The following is a 15,957-nucleotide window of genomic DNA, read 5'->3' on the forward strand; positions in this document are numbered from 1 at the left end:
TTGAGCAGGATGTAGCGCTCACCTGCACAAACTTCTCCTTGAGCGAGCGCTTGCTGTCGCCGTGGTAGATGTACACGCCGCCTCTGTGGTCGTTTTCGAAGGGAGCTCCTATGGCCACGTCGTTGAAGCCGTCCAGGTTGAGGTCGGACACGGCGGCGATGGCCGTGCCGAAGCGGGCGCCGCATGGTTCGTTTTTATGCGTGCAACCCGATGTGCTAGCGCTGCAGCATGACTGGTTGACGGGTTTTAGCGTGAACTCGTAAGCAAAGTGGCCGTCCTGCAATGAGTTTGAATCTGGATTTGACACTTTGGCACCATCTTGTGGCATCTTTAGGCATTTCAGAAAAAGGTCGTACCTGCTCGAGCTTGTAGACGTACACCTGGCCCTGCTCGTCTCTGTCGGAACCCATGAACATGGGAGCCCCCACCAGCAGGAGATCTGTGTACGAATCCCCGTCCACGTCAAGAGTCTGCAAGACGCTGCCGAAGTACGAACCGATCTGCGAGCAGAGCAGGAGCGTCTCAGTCGTCGTACAAAAATAAACCTCAACTAAAAGCTCACCTGTTCCCCTCCAAGCGTCTGCGAGACCACAACGTCCTTGTCCTCCAGCCGATAGATGACGACGCGGCCCGTGTGGTTGTATCGCGGCGCCCCCGTGATGTACAAGACCCCGTTCGGGGTGGACGCCGACTGGACGTCATAACCTACGGAAACAAACACACGGACTGTTTACGCTTTTCAAGGAGGAAGCGATAAAACATGCTGAACTGGCAAGACAATAAAAGAGAAGGACACTAAGGAAGGCGGACAAAAAAAAAAAATAATGCATTAAGTCAGAGCGGGTTTGCCAACGGCTGAGTTTACACTACGCCGACCCGAAACGCGAAATGAGTGGAGTGCGCTCTTCGTAGCGACAGCTTGATGAAATAAATCGATATTAAGATGCCGAGCTTGCTGTTACAAGCCATAAAAGGCATGGAGACGAGCAAGCGAAGCGGCTTATATTATTCATGTGACACGGAGTCAAGCATCCCGCGGCCCGAGTAGATCAAATTGAAAAACTGCGTATTTACCGTCTCCTCCAGACGTAAGACGTCAAGTAGAAGCTAAACAAAACTTGACAGTAAATCCTAAAATATCTTATTGGACTCACCAAGGTAGCCTGCCAGTCTTTCATAGCCGGCTTCTTTTTCTGGGTCAAAGAAATGGTTCTTCTCCGGATAAATGGTTCCTTTGTCGGTTTGCGTGATCACCGTGCCGTTCCAGTCGTACGCTCCCACCGCTCCCAGTAGCAAGCCTTCCTATAGATGAAATTGTTGAGCATATTTTAAGAAAATTTCCTTTATCTGAAATGTTTTTACAATATAATACCTGATTCTTAATAGGTTTCCAACAAAGCAGTGAACGGTAGACCTAAATATAACCCGGGGGTGTTTTGTACACAGGAAAGATGTTTGTCTAGCAGGAAGGGCTGGGAAAACAGCCATAATTAAATATGTCAGGATACTCCTGCTACCCGTGACTGTTAAAAGTCGGGGCCTCACGCATCAGCTGGAAGAACAAATCAGTTTGTTTGCCATCGCCGAGACGAGTCATGCAAAGAGGGCGGGAAAGCATCCGACACATGATCGGGCAGCCGATAAAATCCAGGGTCAAGAGGAGGGCGAGAGACACCGGTCGGAAACGGCAAAGGCACGTGAACGGCAAAACGTCGTTGCCTTCCGCCTTTCTGGTGTTTGTAAAATCAAACCAAATGCTATCAGTCGACGGGAAGACACAGAGGCTCTTGTTTCTGGAAGCGTCGATCGGAAAGGAGAATCCCCGAAGGGTAGACGATGCACCAGAGATAACGCTTGGGCCTGAGTTCGCCGCTTCGGTCATCAGATAAAACTTAACACCCATTCGAGCAGACTAACCCACGAGAATTTACTTCCTATTATCAAGTTCAAACTGAAACTGTGAAAGCTGCCCGTGTCACTTTAGTGCAGTTTCTTGAAACGCTTCATTTTCTGCAAAAACTCACAAATTATGTAAATTCCTCGGTTATGGACTTACTTTGGAAGCGTGAGCGCTAAACCCGGCTTGGGACATTTCCATGTCAAAGGACGAGGTGAAATTGCCGGTCGTAGCTGAAAGTCAAAAAATAAAATCAAGAAATGTACTTTGACTATCCAACCGTGTAGCTTGGATTACCTTCCAGGGCAAAGATTTTGCTGCCCAGCGCGTCCACGATGGTCAACAGCGCCACCTCGTCCGACACGTTAAAGAAGTGGTCACGTAGGGGCAGACTGGAAATGGACGCAATCTCCCCGATGAACTTCTGTACCTCCTTGGCACTCTTGTTCTGTCGATTGTAGTCGCCCAGAACCTGGAGACAGAACGTTTCACTAAATGAAGTCATTCACTGCCATTGACGGCTATAGATGTCATCTGACTGAGATCAGCTAAACAATTAGCTTCAAGCTAACTTTTCATTTTCAGTTTTTACGTTTGTTGGGGAAGTTATTTGGTCTTTTTTTTTCTTCCAGGAAAACTTAGCTAACAGAGAATATTTTCCTGGCCTTATTTCTGCTCGCCGGACCACTGCTGACCTCGCGAGGAAACAACGAAAAAAGTCCATTTCCACCTACAGCAATTCCAAACCTCTCGATGCCATCTTCCTCACAGTCATCGATGACCGGGTTGAGGTTGTGGAAGTCGTGCGACTCTCCGTCGGTCACGATCACCATGACTTTCTTGACGCCGGGCCGCGCCCCTCTCTCAGGCATGAACGCTTCCCTCCTACAAAGACGGGAAAAAGTAAAGATTTCACACCATTGTGGCGCCATTAGAGCATTCGAATGTCTGGAAATGATTATTTTGCACTCGAAACAAAATCACAACATAAACGACGTTAAAAAAAAAAAAACAAGCAACACTTTTTGGACTGTTTTCATTGAAATCTCCACATCAGTTTTGCATCATTAGGCCAAACTGTGGGTGTGCTTCTGTCATTAAAGAACATTTAGATGTCATTGCCAAGTCCCCGGAAATTATGATGACTGTCTTGTGACTCACTAGCGACCGCTATGAGCTAAGAGAAAGCTCGCTGGCGTGGTACCTGGCAGTGTCAATGCCCAAGAAGGTCATTGTTTTGAAGCCGGTGTGCTGCGGGAGCTCGCGTACGAAATCCAGCAAGGCGTCGGTGTTGTCGAACTGGCTGAGGTTGACGCGGTGGGTGACCGTCTCGCCGTACGACACGATGCCCACCTGGAAAACAGCAAAGAAATGTTCTTATTCTGCTTCTTCAACGTCATTCTCCGCAGCCTGCCGAGGATGTGGTGGTGACTTTCCAAATGACTTTCCAGAGTTTCCCCCTCTGGAAAAGTCCACAAGCTCCCAGTCAGATCAATGCAAGTGTCATAAAAATAACCACTCGGTGTAGAGAGAGAGAAAAAAAAAAAAAAGAAGCAGCAGTCGTCGGGAAAACTGACTTGCGAGAGTTTGGGGCCGATCTGAATGTTCTCGATGAAGTGGACCAGAAAGTCGACGATGCTGGTCCAAGGGTAGATGCTGTTTGAGCCATCCAGGACGATCACGATGTCCAGCTCTTTAGAACACTCTGGAAGAAGAATTGGGAATAAATGTTGGGGTCTCGGGATAGTATCGGAGGGGTTAACGTACCTTGAACGCCCGGCGCCACCGAGTTGAGAACTTGGAAGGACGAGCTGACGTTGGCGCAAACTCCCGAGATGTACTGCTGTTGACCGCACATGTAGCCGTACTGAGGACCACACGCCTAACACACACACACACACACAAAGTGAACGGAATGAACATCTTCTGCGTGAACTATTTGGAGAACTGTGCTAAAACAATAGCGTTTGAGAGTTCATATCCCCAAAAAAAATGCAGTGATTGCAGTTCCACAGTTGATTCACAGCATCCTGTCACATTCCCAGAGCGAGGCGGACAAAACAAGGAGCGCCGAAGCCTCGGGTTCCCACAGATGAGTGCAAAGGTCCGGTGAAGGCCTTTTTATTTATGATATGGAATTGTCGCGTACGGTGCTGGGCAGCTTACCAAGAATCCGCCGCTGGGATTGGTCACGAGCGTGGTTCCCATGGTCATGTTCTCCTTGACTTCGTGTAAATTGGGAACGCTGGTGTTTTCTGTAAGAAACACAGAGGAATAAACAAGAGAGCACACACAGGAAGAACAGCTGAATAAATTCTATTTCCATTTTTCCCAGAGGAACAGAGAGAGATGCTCGGTGTCCATTACACACCGTGGCCAAGTCATGTGGTAAATTATATAATGTTACAAGGGGCAAGTGTTATTGTGCCCCACCAGGTACAGCAGATGGCCCAAAAGTGAAAGTCTTTTTTTCAATACACTTCGAACAAAATGTTATCCAAATAAAAATAATTTTCAATATATAAAAATCCTTGTGAAATCAATGAATAATTTTCTTTGTGAAATCCATATATTTTTTTTTTCCCAATTCATACTGTTATTTAGTTTTATTTATTTGGTTATTTATAAATCTCTATTTAAAAAAATATTTAAAAATATACTTGCATTTAACTGAATGTATCTTTGGTATTTATATCTCTCAATTAATTTTTAATAACTTCAAAAATATGTTTTGTTATATGCATTAATTCCCCCTACAAATGACTTATTATAAAAATAATGCAGTGCTGTTGCGAGGAAAGGTAACTTGCCCACTTGCTGACGTGTACAAACCCCAAAAGGCCTCACATGACTGCTGGCCAAAAGCGATTTAATGTTTATCTATTTAATGAAGCTGTAATTACACATGGAGCGCCCATTAAGTCGGTATTTGTTTACTCTGATGGGCCTCGCTTCCCATCAGCCAGAGACACTTGTATACACTACACACACAAACAAACACACACACACACATAGTATATGGATCTTCCTTACCTGGCAGCTCGAGTTTAACACATGTGCTGTCCCCCTTGCCCACGGGACACTTGTAGACGTCGCCGGTTCGTTTTGCCGGCTGGCCCGACAGCGGCGATCCAATCAGAACCCTACATTGGAAGAAAATAAACATTTATTGCTTCTGATGTTGCCAACCGAGTTGCCTTTTCGCCTCTGTAAACGCCACGATTATTTAGGTTTCCAATTTAGGTCTCGTTCAAAAAAATTTCATTGGGTCTTTAAAGATTATGACAGTAACGGACACATGACTCCATGCATGGGTGAGCTGGGCCACGTGATTGGCTGTGTAAACTGATGCTAAAAGGAGTCGCTCTTGGTCTAAACACCGCCGCTTATTAACATTCCTGAACTCTAATGAGGCCTGAGAGTCCAAAAACACTGTCAGGAAAAAACACACAAGTTTGAAGGTGAAGATGTTTTTTTTGGGGGGGTTTGGCTTTGTTAGCATCAAAATTTGCCCCAAAAATTCGCACCAAAATTAACGTGGTACGAAATCGGAATTATATGGAATACATTGAACCGGCTTATCGTAAAGGATTATGTTCCGGAGCTTCTTGGAGTTGTGAATAAAATATGAATTTGATTGAAAAAGAAAAAATGTGAGTGATGGCAACCTGCTGCATCACCTCTAACGACTCCTTTCAAATGTTATCAACGTTTTTTTTTTCCCAGATGTTTTCCATCTCATCCGCACTCCCACCATGGCTTTCTGACCGATTACGTCAAATAAGTGTTATCTGGGCAAGGCGGGTGCAGACGTTATAGGCCGGATTAGAGAAGAGTGAATTACTTCAACTCGACTCACATGGCTCCGATAAGGCGCAACTCTATTATTCGACTCACTTTGAGCAGAATACGTACATTGAAAAAAATAAAATAATCGGCTTTAATTGTCCTTGTGATGTAATTTGTTGCTAGGCAGATTATTCGATTCAATACAATCTCACCATTTGCCCTCACTGTTTTCAAATTGCTGGACGGTGTATCCAAACATGTCTTCCAGCGGGCCATTGAAGGACAAGCTATTCTTCTGGTCCACGTTGAAAGACGACGCACACACTAGAAGCACTGTGGAGAGGGAGGAAAAAAAACAAAAAAAGGATTTAGACAGCCACATGCTAAATAACCTGCTTGATGAAATGCATAAACACATCTCGAAATGGGAAACTAGTTTCAATCCAAATACACTGAAAATAAACGAGCTAGCACAAACCCAACTATAAATACAGTAGCTCCTGTTGTAGTAATATTCTCCATGAACTGAGTGAACCACGCACACACATTGACGTCGTGTCATTTTCGGAGGACACATAAGGAATGTCGAGCATCACCGCCTAACACTTTGCCCCCAAACTTGTCTGACCCTCGGGACAAAGACTTCTTCTCATGAAATGGTATAAATCATAGTGAGCCAACCACAAAGGAGCCATTTATTGTATGTAGCTGCTGTGAAAAAAAAAAAAAAAAAGAATTCATCCAGTGTAACTTCCTCCTAATGTGAAAGTTTGGACTCCGAAGCTGGTTGGCTGATAAGAAAAGATACATTCGTTAGCCCTGCTAGGTTCCTTCTCTGGTTCTTCTGTTCCAGACGAGCTCCATTTCCTCTTCCTCTTAACCTGATTATATACTGTACATTCCTTCAAATTGACAGGTGCACTCTCGCACACTTTGCTGAGTCAAGATGGCTTCGGGCCAATCTGTTCTTCTTATCAAATGGTGAGCTCAAGTGCAGTTGAAAGTTGGACCACACAACAAATGTTTTTTTTTTTTTTTTTTATATATCCCGTCATTACGACACATCCCACTCAGCTGTACTTTGGTGTCTCCTCGCTGTGTCTATTTTTGTGAGTCTGGGCTGGAAAACTAATAAGCGCGGTGGCCGCTTTATAGATGGAAATGGCCTAATGGAATTGCCCTCTAGAGCATTTGCTATTCAAGTCGTCTAGTACGGTTGGCAAGCTAAGCGGAGGGGGATAAGGATTTTTTTTTTTTTAGACATGGATTTCTGGAGATAGTTCAATTTATATTATGTGAGTGTGTTAAAAATGCAACCGACGGTAAATTAGTCTGTCAATGTCGGCCGTTGGTTGATCAATCGTTTATTTAGCATTATTTTGTTAGCATTCACAACCAAAGTTGTGACAGTCAATCAATATGTCAACACACAGTTCTATTCTGGTCTAATAAGAAAGCCCCGGATGATAATCGGGCTAACAAGATAATACCGATCTAATGAGCGGCTTCGGGACCGCAAAACTAGCCTATTAAAAACTACGTTGCTGTAATTCAGTGGTATTTTTGGCTTAGTGTCTGAAAGCAGACAGAGAAGCCTGCTGGGCTGAGGCATAAAATCCAGCCAGTCCAATTACATTAACGAGAACACAACTCGCAATGCAAACATGGCAGCGGCAGTTTTTGTGGGCCTTCAGAAAGACGACGGAATAGTCTCTCGCAGCAGAAATGTTGAATCTAAAAAGGTTCCCAAACAAAAAAGCCAGAAGACTGCGAGTCTGTTTTCAGTCAAACGTCCATGTGGTCTTGCTTGATGCTGGCACCGTGTCAGCTCGCAAGAACATGCCGTAAAAACGCTGCCCCCCCTCACCATGACTCGGCTGCGTGGACGTTGACTCCTTTTTCGAGGCTAAAAATTCCTGAGACGTAAAAGAGAGAGCGACTTGGACACGCACCTGTTAGACATCTACCTTATCTTATCTTAACTATAAGATGCAGTTTGGCAGATAATGAACAATTCTTCAAAATCACTCCCAGTTGAAGTCGATTGCAAAATTAAAGATGAAAAAGAGAGAACTACAAGTTGAGTAATTCAAACAAAAAACAACCTTAAGCTTAATGCTAACACATCATGGAAAATGCCATTGACATGCTAAGGATTAGCATCTTCTGTTTTAATCTTTTCAGCTATAAATATTTTACGAAAGATACAAAAAACGCTAAAATTATGATTCCGCAAGGGAAAAAAATATCTTTTTATCTTTTTTCCAACATCTTGCATCAAATATCGTAATACGTGTAGGCTACTTCACTTTCCTGGCACGGCCAAGATGGACTGCTTGCAGCTGTACGAGGCTCAAATATTTTCAGATTTCCTCCTGTTCTTTCATCCTAATCTTATTTTATCCCCTGCAATCCTGCACTGTCCATCCTTTATTCTTTTATTTCTCTCTGTATTCGAATGTATCACATTCCGCGCTTTCCGCCGAACTTCGTACGGCGTTCGTATTTGTCGATCTTGGCGCGCGGCCAGGCCGCAATGTGGCTTGTTTAGATGGACGCATTCCCGTCCGGTTTGATTTGATAAGGGAAGGGAAACGCGGGCTAAAATGGTGGAAAACGAGTTTTTCCATTGTCGGGATAAGAAGATACACGTTGGGCAACGTTGGCATTGGAATAAAGTGAAAAGTTGACAGTTTTAAGAGCGATCATAAAAGCCGCCCAAATGTTCCAAATGCCTTTCATATTAACGCCACATTAACACAGTCATGGATATAACATTCGATGTCGATTTTTCACCGAGCATCCCGGCCCCCCACCCCTGAGGACTATCATCCATCTCACTGCCACCCCATCCCATTTATCTCTGTCCATTTCTTCTCATCCCTCATTCATTGAGTGTCACATTCCACCGTGTGCAACTTCCAGATGTATTCCTTCAACTGGACGACAAAACATGCAACCCTCTACAAAACCCACGCATGACATCATCACTATCCAGCCCACCCCCATGACCTTTGTATCCCCCCCAGAGAAATCACCCTTTTATAACAATTGCTGCTAAATATGCTGATGGCGACAGTTTGAACGTACACAGAGGAGTTGCAATCATTGAGCTGAGGGGGCGGAGTTCAACTTTGTGTATGTGTGTATCTCCAAACTAAAAATACACACACACACACACAGATGTACACACCCAAAGGTCACACATTGACCTTCCTGCCAGAATCAATAAGCAAGACGCACGAAAACTCGCAGCAAGCGGAGTGGCTAAACTCACATTTGTTTGGAAGTTCACATCATCAAAGCTACGTAATGACAACATACAACAGACGTAATAATGAGGTCTCCTTGCAAATGGCAGGCGTTGAGCCAACACGGGGTGCTCTACTGTTATTAAAAAGTCACCAAAGGATCCTGATTTAAGTCAATGAAGTGATGTTAAAAGTTTCATTTCAGCCTTTTTGTTGGGAAATGAACTCGTATTTCCGGACTGAAGTGGAAACAGATGGTCTTCTGTCTAATTAGCAAATCGTGATGATAATAATGTCAAATAATCGTGTCAAAAAAACAAAAGGAGTCGACATTAATAACAATAACAAAAAAAGATAGTGGAAAATGATGATTGATATACGCTTTGCAGATGTTGTAAAATGCGTTCTATAAATAAAGTTGTGTTGTTTTGTATCCATCCAGATTCAAACGAATGATGTGCACCGCTAACATGACACCATCATGACAAAAAAAGGAGCTAGTGAGGTACTTAGCAACCCTCACGAACCTTCTCTCCTTATTCCCATACAGCTTTTTTGTTTCTCTCCTCCTGTCAGGAAGGTTAATGCGAACACGTCCCCCCCGGGCAGACGCGGCCCCCGCCATGATACAACTTTGATGGATGGCTCTGGCCTGCTGTTGGCCTGGGAGAGATGGGGGGGGGGGGGGGGTGGCTAGAAGGTTGGACAGACCTGGCACATGTGATGAAACACGCAGACAGCTCTGGTTGTGATTCAAATATTGATTTTCAGCAAATAATAGCGGGTAGGCATCGGATATCAAACTTAATTGCTAACCAAAACAGCAGCACCCCCCCCCCCCCCCCCTGAGCAGATGAAGTCTCTACCTGACTCCTACCTCATGTTGTAAGAAGATCTTACACTAGAGATGGAGACTTTCTATTCTACCAACATTTGCATTTCGATACTACAGTGTACTTTTGCGAGCTCACCAACAATCTATTGCTAACCAAAACAGCAGCACTTTGTACAAAAACGACGGAATATTGAACAGCAACTCGTGCCAATCCAAATTGTTCGACTCTGACGTGTCCACAACATTTCCACACGCTTGTGTGCTCCACCCTGTCTGCCTCAGTTCTTGACGTTTGGCCACATTTTTCATGCACTAAATTAAAAGTGAGAAAAGGGCCCGGCCCTAACATTAACACCGGAACCAAGTGTAAAGATTTAATGACCTCCCATCGCGTCGGGCTTTACGACTCCCTCAACCATCACTCAGTTAACTTCAGAGTGTCCGACATAAAAGTCCAGATTGGAACCTCAGCATGATCTTGCCTGTGTGTGGGGTGACCTTCCAGTGAAGGTTAAAACCTTTTGGAAGCTCGCAGAACGTGACGTCGCACCTTCATGGGTGTTTGACTTGTCTGAAGATTACTTTGAGGGGGTATCGCTTTCCTGGCCAAAGCGAGCGTGCCGATGCTCGTGCGTTGTTGTTGAACGGATTAGCGGTGAAGGTCTAGTGAGAGTCCGTGTTTGCTTTTGGGCTCAGAGGCCACTTAGATGAAGATTAGGTTCTTCAAGCAAACACTTCACGGGGATAATAACAGGGGATCAATGGCGGCAAGTTGTCAGTCAGGAGTCATTGATTGGTTCTTGTGAACCAACCTGAATGTATTATTTATTATTATCATATTTATTATTTTTAGATTTAAGCTACTGTATCGAAAGAACATGATCGTTCATTCTAATATGTTTGATTGCACTGTTTTAAATGTTGAAAATATTTGAATTCACTCATTTTACCACAAATCAGGTCATGTGGTGTAAGAGTTCTTCAGGATGCAGTGACTGATGATTTGTTGCAGTTGCAGTTGAAGTGAAACCGCAAACATCTAGTTTCAATTCCTCCACATCGGAGGGCTGTGATCAATGATTAAAACATTCATATTTACATAGCAGCAATGGCACACAATGTTTGAAATTTAATTTCTTTTTTTTTTTTTTAAATAATAATGACCTACTGTATAAATATTTTAATATTTAGACATATAGAGCGGCTACAAAACCTCAAGCACTAAACTGACTGCTGACACACTAAAAAGTCACTTTTGTGTGCTTCCAGCTAGTAATGGCGGCCATTAACCGGGTTGTAATATTGACTAACTATCAGCCGACGATGTGAAGTGCCCACTTGGTGTCACGTGACCAAACGTCGATAGTTTAAAAGAGCAACGACGAGTGTGGTAATGAATTATTAAAAGTGTTTGTACCATCCAGAAACCGCTTGGTGAGGTGAGATGGTTTGAGCGTGCAAGCATCCTGTGAAAAGTCACACCTGGATGTTGTCAAGGTAGAAGCGCTTCTTTTTTTATACATTTGAAGAGGTTACAAAAAAATGGTTATGGGTGAGAATAGCCGTTAGCCTTGCGATGATGTCATAATAATCCATAATTCTAAAAATTGCTTTTAATTAAGGTTTGTTCCTGCTTGTATTATGAATGCATTGAGGAAGGTTCTGTGCATTTAATAAAATCAAGACTGTGGATTGTAGGACAAACAATGACTTCTTAGCCATGTTGCTAGCTAGCTATGGTGTTATATTTTAGAGTTTGCACTGAGAATAATTGTAGATCATCTTGAAATATGTCATAAAATAATCTAGTGATACTGCATCGATGTGAAAATAGCCAAAAAGATGCATGTATTGAAATTTTGGAGGTGGAGTCACTCCCCCCTGGCCACCACATAACTCCGCCACTGACGGCCTCCATGAACCAACTTCATTGCAGCATATCCGATTTGAAAATTACACATTGCGGTGATTTGGATTCAATTAATTCATAAAAAGCATCATCGACTCTATTGTGGTTGCAAGCATGTTACAAGTCTTTGCTTTGGGACTCTGCTCTAACGCGAGGTGATTGAAGCCAGATGCCTCCTTCCCTTTATTCCCATCCAAACTGAAACCACCTGTAACCCCCTCCATCTCCGTTAGGAATTTGCAGAGATTAAATGCTTGCCGCTTACAATAACCTCTAGGGCGGGGAACCCGGGGGCGGGGGTGGAGTGGCGTTCCGGTGTAGCGCAGCATGGGATAGCTTGTTGCTTCTTACGCAGGTGAGGTCACAGGGGAGCACGCCATTAAGTACAAGCAGTCATACGAGAGCAATCAGCGTGAAGGTGCACAGACGGCATCGAGGTCACGGAATGGAGGAATTACAAGAGGGGGGGGAAGTAATGTTTTGCCGCATGAGCTTCTGCACAGAACAGCCTTTTTTTGCACAATTAGCATCACAAGTTGGTGTCATGTGCACAAGTGAAGCAATTCGAGATTGAAGTGATGTCATCGTCCTTATAGGGTTTGTTGACATCCAGCATACTTCATTAAGTTTGACCCACTTGGACGCACATGAATGAAAAAAATGCATCTTGTTATGGTTCTCATTTAACTGGAATAGAGGCTTGGGTGGGACAGCGCGGTGGGCTAGTGGTTAGCATGCTTGTCTCGAAGTTTGGGGTTCGAATGTCAGCCAATGTTCTGTTTTGAAATAATTTGTTCTTTCAAATTGACAGCATCTCAAACTTGGCAAGTGCACTCCCATCTAGTGGGCAAAAGTGGAATTACACCAATCCAATATGCAGGAGAGTTGGAGAAAAATAGAGGTATTAAGTGTTACCCCCCCCCCTCAAAAAAAAAAAAAAGTCTAGCAGGATCTGATGGACTTTCTGCTCATTAAATAAGAAACATGCTCTATAGGGTTGAAATAGGGCCAATGACTTGATCAAGGAAGAATGATGTCAGAGGAATGAATTCAACCATATTATAGACAATCTCAGCTGTACAAATAAAAAATAAGCATTCACACTCATACCAATGGATGATTTAAGAGTCTTTCAAGAAGTTTTTGGAAGGTGGCAAAAAAGCCAGAGCATCCAAAAAGATTCTACGCAAGCAAAGGCGAGAACATGAAAACTCCTCGTAGAAATCTGAGATTCACATAACGTTTCCTGACGGAAAACATGACATTGCTAATTTTACGAGTGAGTCAGAAATCGTGACGTCACATTGGCGTTCTCATGGCAACGGCAAAGTTTTGTTTTTTTTGTTTTTTCCAGTCGAGTGTAAACACTGCACTGTTATGTGCGCTGCGTAACCACGTTTGATACAAATTGTCCGGATCAACTCGTCATGTTTTGGTTTGGAGCTGTGAATCTTGATCGCACTTGTGTTTCCACTGTGGGTAGGAGAGGAAAAAAAAAAAAAAGGTTTTACACTTCTATAGGCTGGGCTTGTTTAAATTTTCTATTGATATATTCGAACACCGAATTGACTCAATGAACCTTGAGTGTTTCAAGTTGCCAAAAAACAGCCAAGCTAAAAAAAAATGTGAACACACGCAAGCAGCTGGAGTTGGCGGGAAACTAATGCCAAGATGCTCAGACTAAATTGCCAAGCCAACTCATCTCCAGCTTTCGATGTCACTCAATAGGCCCCGCCCCTTAATGGTAGACACCCACTTGAATATACAGAAAGTACAACTAATAAAATCCTATTTACTTCACATTTTATTTTTTTATTTTTTCACAAAAAAGTGTGATGTTCCTTTTTTTTGTTTTAAAAACTTGCTTTTCAAATGAATCAATTTAATCAGGGAAAGTTTATGGAAGAGTCTAACCAAGACTCATTCAAATTCAGATATTTGGTAGAATAAGTTTGGTAAACAACTGCTACAGATAATTAAACATCTAGCTAACTAGCTGGCAAAGTGTTTATAAGTGATTCAAATGGCACAAATCAGCAATTTAAATCCACGTGAAACAAAATCTGTGACTTTTATCATTATTATTATTATTATCATCATACTATATTATAAATTATTACATTATATATATATAATTTTCTCCTTAATAATAATCTTCACCTCAATAAAACGATTGAGCCCTCATGATATATTTTTATGGGAAACAATAAAAGATCATGTGATCTAAATGAGATGACACAAAATATATTGTTACACTATGGATGACAAAATGGATCCTTTTAGACGTCACTAATATGCGCTTGAATGACCTCAAAGCTGCCTGGGAGCAATTATTTCATGAAGTGCCGTAATAATGAACTCACCAGTGAGCGCAGCTGTCGCGACAGGGCAACTTGAAGTCCCCGGCATATCGGCACTGTCAAAAAAAAAAAAAAAAAACGTTAGCTATTGTTCTGCTGAGTTTCCTGACATGGGCTGACTTATTGACCCCCGATGCACAAAGCCACCGTCCTCCCCCAAAAAGATTGAAAAGTGTGATGAGATCTAGTCCATAGCGTGTCTGCCTGTGCTGTGAAGGTTTGAGCACTGCAGCAGCATGAGGAGGAAGAAGAGGAGGAGGAGGAGGAAGGAGGAGGAGGAGGAGGGATGTTCTCTCATGAGCTGGACCCTACTCGAGGGGCTTGCTCTGCCGTCGGAGCATGGGAAATTTTTGCTTGTGCCAGGAAGTGAACATTTACACTATATAGTCCGTCTGTTGAAGTGACAGCTGAGCCTAAAGTGCATTACAATAACATACACATGTGTGTGTATGTTATTGGTATTTAAATGTACACGGTGGAACCTCCAAGTATTTTTCTCATAGGAAATTATGGAAACAGAATTTCTCCTGCACAAAGACTTTTTTTTTTTTTTTAAACAATGGCATATGTGTCAATGATCCCATAATAACGCCCCACTTGTCCCGATTTGTAAAACATCCTCAACTCCAAAGCTCACCAATTTTCAGTCCATATGTTATTCCAATTATCTTGAAGCATGGGTATCAATTCTAAGACGCAGTTACCCTCCACAATTGCCCACGTAACCGAAGAAAGTTGGGCATACCACTTTTAAAATATCATTTCTTGACCTTCAACTTTAAGATTACAGATGATAATTTCATCCAAAAAAAGCTGCTTGGGTAAAATTTGATCGGGCTAAATATCAAGTAGAAGTTCGCTAAAGTAAAGTAAACATATGGAATTGGCCTAAAATGGACCCAAAAAAAAAGAAGAGTTTTACAACTACTGTAAATTGCAGGGATATTTTTTTTGCAGAGGATAAAGAATACGTGCCAGTGACTCGTTCCTCCATTAAGTGAAAAATATACTTCGTAGGATTGCCATCAGATTTTCTTTTGTATTTTGCATGCCAACAATGTGTGCTCACGCAAGCTTTTCCTGTCTTCAGCTCTTGCAGATATATCTCACACTTCCTCACCACACTTCTACCCCCAGATGTACTTTACACGCACCTCGAGTGGTGCTCCCCCCCCCCTTCTTGAAAACAACATTCTCATTGCGTTTCCTCCTATTCTAATGCGCCCGTTCCATCTGCAGACAGGAAGAAGCATCAGGAGTGGACATGAAAATGAGTCCTCATCTAATTGAAGCAAAACATGTTCTTCGAATATCCAGGACACAGAATCAGCGCGGCACTGGCCGTTCCCGCTTTCCAACAAAGATAAAAATCCCTTTTTCAGAGCAGATTTGTTTTGATCGAGTCTGTTTTACTCGCTCTTTGCGGCCCGACGACTCGAGGGACATCTATCTTCGGGGGAAACGCGGCAGGAATTTGCAATGTACACAAAATAGTTCTGCCGTGTTTACGTCAATGACGGCAAAGTCGCTATATAAGGCGCGGGTGATCGCGCGGAGGGCTAAAAATGGTATGACTTGTGAAAGTCATATGCAAACTGAAGACAGCGAGGTCAAGAGGATGAACAAGAAATCTACACTGATGCTAGGTCGTGATAATTTGGGGATTTTATTTGTATTTATTATATTATTGTGTTAAAATTGCTTTCGATTTTTATTAACCAAACAATTTATGATTATTTTTTTTGCACTTTATAGTCGTAAAAATTGTCATCTATTGGCTAGAGACAGCAGCTGACGGCTACCTAAGAGCGTGTTAGCGCTAATACGACAGAACTCATCGCCTGGTTTAAAGACCACCAACATTGTAAGCGGATACCGCTTTCTCATGGTCAAGTTAGCGGCCTGACTTAACGATG

At 42.9% G+C, this 15,957-nt stretch overlaps 1 protein-coding gene across 3 annotated transcripts in view; it reads right to left on the reverse strand.

The window, feature by feature from the left end:
• itga1 (integrin, alpha 1) overlaps positions 1–15,957 on the reverse strand; it is a 28,595-nt gene that overhangs the window by 6,413 nt on the left and 6,225 nt on the right. For 2 of the 3 annotated variants that reach the window (XM_085925885.1, XM_085925884.1), the window contains exons 4-17: positions 14,045–14,097; positions 5,899–6,019; positions 4,931–5,040; positions 4,064–4,152; positions 3,665–3,779; positions 3,475–3,602; positions 3,102–3,250; positions 2,632–2,782; positions 2,195–2,369; positions 2,057–2,130; positions 1,155–1,302; positions 563–705; positions 357–500; positions 23–277 (exon numbers count right to left, since the gene is read on the reverse strand). In XM_085925885.1, coding sequence (XP_085782011.1) covers positions 23–277; positions 357–500; positions 563–705; positions 1,155–1,302; positions 2,057–2,130; positions 2,195–2,369; positions 2,632–2,782; positions 3,102–3,250; positions 3,475–3,602; positions 3,665–3,779; positions 4,064–4,152; positions 4,931–5,040; positions 5,899–6,019; positions 14,045–14,090 — 1,848 coding nt within the window. In that variant the 5' untranslated portion in view covers positions 14,091–14,097. Of the gene's footprint in view, positions 1–22; positions 278–356; positions 501–562; positions 706–1,154; positions 1,303–2,056; positions 2,131–2,194; positions 2,370–2,631; positions 2,783–3,101; positions 3,251–3,474; positions 3,603–3,664; positions 3,780–4,063; positions 4,153–4,930; positions 5,041–5,898; positions 6,293–14,044; positions 14,098–15,957 lie in introns of those variants that run through there. The other variant, XM_085925883.1, reaches the window with a different exon arrangement.

This window comes from Syngnathus leptorhynchus, chromosome 12 (assembly GCF_054491065.1).
Source record: "Syngnathus leptorhynchus isolate UIUO chromosome 12, UIUO_Slep, whole genome shotgun sequence".
NCBI lineage: Eukaryota > Metazoa > Chordata > Actinopteri > Syngnathiformes > Syngnathidae > Syngnathus > Syngnathus leptorhynchus.